At 32.7% G+C, this 7,440-nt stretch overlaps 3 protein-coding genes across 3 annotated transcripts in view; all 3 read left to right on the top strand.

Moving 5' to 3' along the window:
• Positions 1–6: 6 nt before the first annotated feature.
• On the top strand, positions 7–1,537 carry LOC109588981 (uncharacterized). Its single transcript, XM_020005092.1, has 6 exons — positions 7–310; positions 355–485; positions 536–673; positions 729–921; positions 975–1,034; positions 1,080–1,537. Exons 1-6 carry the CDS (start codon positions 97–99, stop codon positions 1,403–1,405), a joined length of 1,062 nt encoding a protein of 353 aa, XP_019860651.1. The 5' UTR covers positions 7–96; the 3' UTR covers positions 1,406–1,537.
• A 938-nt stretch (positions 1,538–2,475) lies between these two features.
• Positions 2,476–4,600, top strand: LOC105315124 (coiled-coil and C2 domain-containing protein 2A-like). The gene is made up of 7 exons (XM_020005091.1): positions 2,476–3,085; positions 3,227–3,374; positions 3,461–3,577; positions 3,640–3,698; positions 3,782–3,883; positions 4,134–4,215; positions 4,276–4,600. The coding sequence occupies exons 1-7, from the start codon at positions 2,931–2,933 to the stop codon at positions 4,468–4,470; spliced, it is 858 nt and encodes a 285-aa protein (XP_019860650.1). The 5' UTR covers positions 2,476–2,930; the 3' UTR covers positions 4,471–4,600.
• A 115-nt stretch (positions 4,601–4,715) lies between these two features.
• Positions 4,716–7,440, top strand: part of LOC105315123 (ras-related protein Rab-11C-like) — a 5,154-nt gene continuing 2,429 nt past the window's right edge. Inside the window, exons 1-5 of the mRNA XM_020005090.1 lie at positions 4,716–4,788; positions 4,838–4,937; positions 5,061–5,167; positions 5,232–5,309; positions 5,370–5,637. Coding sequence (XP_019860649.1) covers positions 4,765–4,788; positions 4,838–4,937; positions 5,061–5,167; positions 5,232–5,309; positions 5,370–5,637 — 577 coding nt within the window. The 5' untranslated portion in view covers positions 4,716–4,764. The remainder of the gene's footprint in view (positions 4,789–4,837; positions 4,938–5,060; positions 5,168–5,231; positions 5,310–5,369; positions 5,638–7,440) is intronic.

Here is a 7,440-nt window from a genome sequence, read left to right as displayed (position 1 = left end):
TTTGTGTTTCCTCAAGGAACCCAGCTCATAAGTTCTGTCACTTCAGTTGCTCTCAATTCTCCTTTGCCATTAGATAAGCCAGTCACTGTTCAGTTAATGCATTGTGCTAGCATTACTGATCAATCTCAGAGCAAGTATCTCAGTTTTGCTGTCTCACATTCTGTTCAACCTCCATTGAAGTTTGATCTCTTACCAGGAGGGGATTTCCTTGCTGGTTCCAAATATGGTACCATACAAGTAAAGAAGTTCTCATTGATTGCTATTGTATTGGTGGTGTCAGCAACTGCAGCAATTGCAACTGCTATTGGATGTAAGTTCAATTAATTTTTAATTAGACCTTTTTGAATTAATTAGATCAAATTTGGCAAGTTCCTTTACTGAGATGTCAAGGATTGATATATTACAAAAGAGAGTTTGAGAACATGAAAATGAATTTTGCAGTTTTAAATGACCTTCCTCACAATGATGCAATCATCAAGTTTAAAGTAAATTTCTGCATGCATCTCAATGTAGTTTTCAACAATCAATACTTTAGAAGGAGTCTTATAAGAAGTTTGGAGAAGAGGAATGGAATTTTCCTTTTCAGATGAGAACTGATAGCCAACTAGAGCTTCATTTTCCTGAAGATAAGCCAATTGGATGGACAGTACGACCACTTAGAATACCTCCTACAGTAATGAAATAATTATAGGTTTTAAAAAGCATGATGTAATATGATTTGATTATAGATACATGAGAGAGATGTATGTGCTTATACTGAGTCCAAGACCTCAAGTGACCTTCCTCCATATATTTCTGTAATACTGCGAGCAACAGCAACAGCTGCTGAATGGCTTGACTATGAAATCACTGTCAGTGGAATCAATATAGACAAGAAAGACAGTATTGCTATTGTAGTACATAAATCAAGGAATGTATGCGGTAAGTTTGTAATATAATATGAATACATTATAAATTAATGGTTCTACTTTTAGCTTCACCTTTAGTACCTTCATTGGAAGTAGCCCCAGCTGTTTTTGAAAAATCAAATAAAGGTATATTGTGTGCATTAACAATAACAAATTAACAATCTAGTACAGCTTCTGAGGTATTTCGAGAGAAAATCCCCACACTAAGCTCAATCATTGGCTCTGGCACTAGCACTATCTTTGATAGAATCAGTGACGAGTTTCTTGGTGCAGGACTTATCAGTCAATCAATACTCGATGACATCACTACAGTACCTAGTTACTCCAATTATCAAAGAGGCAGTAGATTAATTCGTGAGCTGCATAAAAGGCTGCAAACAATAGATGCACCTAATGATAACCTCATTGCAGTGTGTGACATACTCACCAGACAAGAAGATGAGCGATTAGTTCAGATTGGTGAAGATATGAAGAAAAATGCACCTCATGCTGTTTGAAGCTAATTCTTATAACATTAATAAGTTAACAATTAAGACATGTTTGTTTAATTACAGTTACTAAAGACACATAGAAAACTATGTTGCTATTACATGTACAAGAGCTTTGAAAATGTCCAAATTAATGGCAAATAGATTTCGTGAATATTTTCATATACCTAAAAATATAGAAAGGATTACAGCAACTAAAGTAGTGCAGCTTTTTCTTTACTTTATTGATTCCTCCACTTGCATCTCCAATTCTAGTGTACTTATTATTATGTGTACTAATAGTGGTACTAATGTAATCAACATTGAGGCAAGTATAAAAATAAGAAATTAAGAACTGAAACAATTTTGATTGGAATCAGTTCAAACTTTTTCACAACATGTATATGTATCAGAAAAAGTATACTAACTGAATATATTCATTATCTGTAAATTGTTTCCTCATTTTAAAAGATGATGCAACAAACCACAAAAAGTACTATAATTTACAGCTTTAAAAATAAAATAAAAAAATTATTATGCAAGACTACTATATAATAGTACCACTAATCTAATTTAGAAAATTTTATTAATAGCTGTGATAGACTAATACATACATACTTTTACAATTCTATTGTATTGTCATCATCATCAGACTCTTCTTTTTCAGCTCTTTCCTTTTCTACGACTGCAACTTCAAATTCTTTGGCAAGCTCGTCCAAAGAAAATATTTGTATCCTTTTGTTTCCAGAATCCACAACTACCAGTTCCTTTTCAAGACAAACGGCAATTCCAGTTGGTTGATTAAACATTCCTGGTTCAGCACCAAATTGACCGAATCTTAAAATATGTTGTCCTTCCTTTGAAAAGACAGAAATGCAATGTTGCTTTCTTTCAGACACTGCAATGTTGTCATTTGGTAAGATTACAACTTGAAACGGGTCGAAAAGGACACCCTTTTTCCTGGCATCAACATCAATATCCCAAAGAGGAGAACCGCTGGTACTTATTTTATTGAGATTTCTGTCTTGTGAAGTTGCAACTACTAGATAGCCATCCTTGTAAGCACTGAATGCAACAAGGTCTGCCCATAATGTCTAGCTTATTCACAAACTGACCATTTTGTTTGAAGCAGGAGATGAAGGCTTCTCCATGTTTCTTTGTTACTGCATAGATAAAAGTTTCCTCTCCTCTAATTGCAGTTTTAGTACTGGTGATAGATATGCAATAATTATCTTTCAAGAACAGTTTTGAATTTTTTGCTTTATTTGGTTTGGTTTCATCGAATTCCAGCTGGTGTAAACCCTTTCCACTTGTAACTATAATTCTTGCACTCTTTTGGTCATAGGCAACAGCTTCCAACTGACATCTCATCTCTTTTGCTAATTTGTGTGGTTTTTAATCAGCTTTCATAAGTATCCTTACGCAAAAGCAAAAGCTTAATGGTACATGTGATGTCTAGTTTACATCTGATGTACGTCAATCATTAAAAAATACAAAAATACTGTAGCTGCCATCATCATATTTTTCTCTCTTCTCTTTATAGATATTTCTTCATATGTTGGGAGGGGACAAAGAGGAACATGCTGTGTTGCTATGCAACTATTTCCTCTTTCTAGGCCAGAGGGCGTGGCTTGTATTAGGTACTAAAGTAATAGTCTCGCAGGGCCAGACTCTAATTTTGGCTAATTCTGGCCCCGCGAGACTACTAAGGTAATAAACATAATTATTATAATAATAAATTTAATACTTCTCTCTCTCTCTCTCTCTCTCTCTCTCTCTCTCTCTCTCTCTCTCTCTCTCTCTCTCTCTCTCTCTCTCTCTCCCTCTCTCTCTTCTCTCTCTCTCCCTTTCTCTAGGTCCTACTGCTTATGTATTAACACTCAATCCAGTCTCCAATAGATCCTACATATTATGGAATCCTTCCAATGGGAAGCACTTCCCTTATAACCTATCACACATACCATTGCACAGTATTGGCTGCCTCATCAACAGTGACAATGTTAGTATAATGGAGCTTATTTTATCATTATATATATATAGAATGCATGTACATATACATGTATGTACATGTACGTGTATGTGTAGGTTTGGGGTAACATACAAGAGTGGGATCATCCCAGTCGAGTGACCTTTGACCTTCAAAACAGTAAGAAGTGGTCACCATTGTTTCCTTCTACAATGAACCCATTGGACTCTATACAGGTATGGATAATGCCACTGTACTATTGCATATTGTATGTGTACATGTACATGTATATGCATAGGTTGATACATTAGAATATTCAGAAACAAATTCTGAACAAGTGCAGCAATTAAGAACAAGGTATTGCATTCGTATAATTCAGCTGCTATTTAGTTAATTTTCCTCCCTTTCCCCTCATATTGATTCTCTCTTCTCTTGTATAGGATTGATAGATTAGTTCATGATCACATTGAGCAGTTAAGAGAACATGATCTAACCAGATGGAACAGATTGTGCTGTAGAGTACTCCACAGATTATCATCAAGGTAACCTAAATTTCACTAAATGGGCTCACAATGTATCCTTGAAGCTTAATCCTCCTACATATACCAGTACTGTTTCTCCTAAAATAGGTGGAACATTCTAAAGTCCTCCCAGTAGTTTTGATCACAGATAGTTGTATAAACAACCTTATAAGGGGTGGATTTTATAGTATTTACTATATACTAATTTGTTTTAATGTATTTATCAAAAATTGAGGCATTCTTAATTTCTTATGCACTTTTACTGTTTTAGGTTAGAAGAGAAGCCATTTTCTTCCAGTGAAACATCACAATTGCATAAGAGAGAACTAAAAGAAAGCTTACCAGGATATAAAGTATGAACAGATAGATCAATAGCTTTCCCTTATTATTTAGTTTTAACATAATGCATTTAGATTACTGGTTACCCTCTTCACATAAAGTACAGTGACACTGCTCAGCTACTGAGGGCAGTTGAGAGCACTGGATTGCACTTGTGTCATCATAGAAGGATAGAGTTTGCTATGTATGTCACTGTTCACTCTTATCCTAATGATATACTCTCTGTTTGGATTTATCTTGCTACTGTTACACCTCCTGATACTAACTGAACCTATTCGTTGATGAATGTCTCTGTAGACTGCAATATATTATCATTAGTACACCATGTGGTATCTTTTTAGTTTTAAGATGAATTAGACTTATAATTACTTTGAATTTTGTATATTTAATTTTATAAAAGGAAGGAAAGCAAAACTCTTTGGTTATCACTGTCTGTACTTCCCCTTTGTGTCTTGGGAAAGTTGTTTTATGCCAAATTGTGGGAGGCTTTTGGTGTCACCACAAAACTGTTTGGCTTCCTTTCTTTCTTTGTGTTGCTGGTTGCTGTTAGCCTTTGAGTCTGAATGGCAGTAAGACAAAGACCAACTGTAATTGAATAATGTATTTAATATTGTCATTATTTCTTACTTTATTTAGAAACCATTAGATGTATGTGAAATAGTTGTAGTTGGTGAAGAAGGAGTGGGAAGGAGAAGTATCATATCTAAATATACCAATGATGATAAAGTATTTAATGGTTAGTACTTAGTAGTCTAAAGGACAGTAGTACATGCATGTCAGTATTGTACTTGATTTCATGATTTGATGTATACACTTATATGCTGTCTTTGCCTTTACTATATTTGATATTAATTTATAGGTTCTAAATTGAAGAGAAAGACCATAGAACTTGATTCTGAAACTATTGAGATAAAGATATCATATGAAGATATTCATGATAAGAATTGGCAAGATCTATTTGGATGGGTATGTTGTAATGGTACAAGCACATATAGTTTTATGTTTTTGATGTGTGTTTGTGTATATACAGGGTATATTGCTGGTCTATGATGTCACTAATAATAAATCTTTTGGCAGTATTAAGAATTTAATAGATAGGTTACACAGAGTAAGATTACATATTGATTTATAAATTTATTTTTGTGTCATATCTTTCCTTTCTTGTTAGTTTGCTACAAGAAGTTTGCTGGTAGGTAATAAGGTAGACCTGGAAAGCCAGAGAGAAGTTCCAAAAGAAAAAGGAGAGCAATTAGCTCAGGAAAGGAATATATCTTTTCTAGAGACGTCAGCTATCACTGGTAGTAATATTAATAAAGCTTTTGAAATCATTGTCAGGGTAAGTGATCTATACTTGTTTTACACTGTGTGGTCAAGCATAATGAAATTCTTTTTACAACAATGGTGTATGTTAATGCACTTCTTCAGAATATCAAGAAGTATCATTTAGTAAGTTTTTTGTTCTTGCAATTATTACAATTATAAAATTAATAGGATGAACCTGTAAGTAAATACACCGATAACTAAAACTATATTAACATTTTTATCTCAATATGATGCTTCTGGTTTCAGGATCTCAAGAAGTATCATTTGGTATGTTGATTGACACAGTGATTACTATTTTTAAATTAATAGGATGAGCGTGTAAGCTTAATTAACAAAAATTAATAGCATGTTTACTATTCAATATCATTTATATGATGCTTGCTTCAGTCTGTAAGTTTAAGTTACACTATTCATTGATCATTGAATGTTATTTGTCTCTCCTTACCATGTTACCTGTGTCAATTATATTTCTTCTTTCTATTGGTTCAGCTTGTAAGTTTTATTCATTAATGATTCAATGTTATTTTTTTCTCCTTACAAATGTTACCTGTGTCAATTATATTCCTTCATTCTATTGGTTCAGTCTGTAAGTTTAATTTACACTATTCATTAATGATTGAATGTTATTTGTCTCTCCTTACAAATGTTACCTGTGTGAATTATATTTCTTCTTTCTATTGGTTTAGCCTGTAAGTTTTATTCATTAATGATTCAATGTTATTTGTCTTTCCTTACAAATGTTACCTGTGTCAATTATATTCCTTCTTTCTATTGGTTCAGGATGTAAGTTTAATAATGATACTATTGATTAATGATTGAATGTTACTTATCTCTCCTTACAAATGTTACCTGTGTCAATTAGTCTGTAAGTAAATTATCACTATGCAAATGTTGTGTGAACTTTATTCTTTTTCTATTGGTTTAGGGTGTAAGTTAATGTAACCATTGAATGTTATTTGTTTCTCCTTATGAATATTGTACCTGCATGCATCCTTCAATACCAGTCTGTAAGTTTAATTAACACTATTTATTAATGATTGAATGCCATTTGTCTCTTCTTACAAATGTTACCTGTGTCAATTATATTTCTTCTTTTATTGGTTCAGCCTGTAAGTTTAATTTACACTATTCATTAATGATTGAATGTTATTTATATCTCCCTACAAATGTTGCCTGTGTCAATTATGTTTCTTCTTTCTACTGGTTCAGACTGTAAGTTTAATTTACACTATTCATTAATGATTGAATGTTATTTGTTTCTCCTTACAAATGTTACCCTGTGTGAATTATATTTCTTCTTTCTATTGGTTCAGCTTGTAAGTTTTATTCATTAATGGTTCAATGTTATTTGTCTCTTCTTACAAATGTTACCTGTGTCAATTATATTCCTTCATTCTATTGGTTCAGTCTGTAAGTTTAATTTACACTATTCATTAATGATTGAATGTTATTTGTCTCTCCTTACAAATGTTACCTGTGTGAATTATATTTCTTCTTTCTATTGGTTTAGCCTGTAAGTTTTATTCATTAATGATTCAATGTTATTTGTCTTTCCTTACAAATGTTACCTGTGTCAATTAGTCTGTAAGTAAATTATCACTATGCAAATGTTGTGTGAACTTTATTCTTTTTCTATTGGTTTAGGGTGTAAGTTAATGTAACCATTGAATGTTATTTGTTTCTCCTTATGAATATTGTACCTGCATGACTTGTATCCTTCAATACCAGTCTGTAAGTTTAATTAACACTATTTATTAATGATTGAATGCCATTTGTCTCTTCTTAAAAATGTTACCTGTGTCAATTATATTTCTTCTTTTATTGGTTCAGCCTGTAACCTTAATTTACACTATTCATTAATGATTGAATGTTATTTATATCTCCCTACAAATGTTGCCTGTGTCAATTATGTTCTC

This window comes from Amphimedon queenslandica, unplaced genomic scaffold (assembly GCF_000090795.2).
Source record: "Amphimedon queenslandica unplaced genomic scaffold, v1.1 AMPQUscaffold_11731, whole genome shotgun sequence".
NCBI classification, from domain to species: Eukaryota; Metazoa; Porifera; class Demospongiae; order Haplosclerida; family Niphatidae; genus Amphimedon; species Amphimedon queenslandica.
Note: the sequence above shows the minus strand (reverse complement) of the source record. Positions and strands in the feature narration are given on the sequence as shown.

Excerpts from the sequence above, each read along its gene's own strand:
- LOC105315124 (XM_020005091.1), top strand. The coding sequence starts at position 2,931 with ATGTTGGGAGGGGACAAAGAGGAACATGCTGTGTTGCTATGCAACTAT. Across the intron at positions 3,578-3,639 it reads ACCCATTGGACTCTATACAG|GTTGATACATTAGAATATTC; the intron begins GTATGGATAATG and ends GTATATGCATAG. Across the intron at positions 3,884-4,133 it reads CTCCACAGATTATCATCAAG|GTTAGAAGAGAAGCCATTTT; the intron begins GTAACCTAAATT and ends TTACTGTTTTAG.
- LOC109588981 (XM_020005092.1), top strand. The coding sequence starts at position 97 with ATGCATTGTGCTAGCATTACTGATCAATCTCAGAGCAAGTATCTCAGT. Across the intron at positions 674-728 it reads CACTTAGAATACCTCCTACA|ATACATGAGAGAGATGTATG; the intron begins GTAATGAAATAA and ends ATTTGATTATAG. Across the intron at positions 922-974 it reads TAAATCAAGGAATGTATGCG|CTTCACCTTTAGTACCTTCA; the intron begins GTAAGTTTGTAA and ends TTCTACTTTTAG.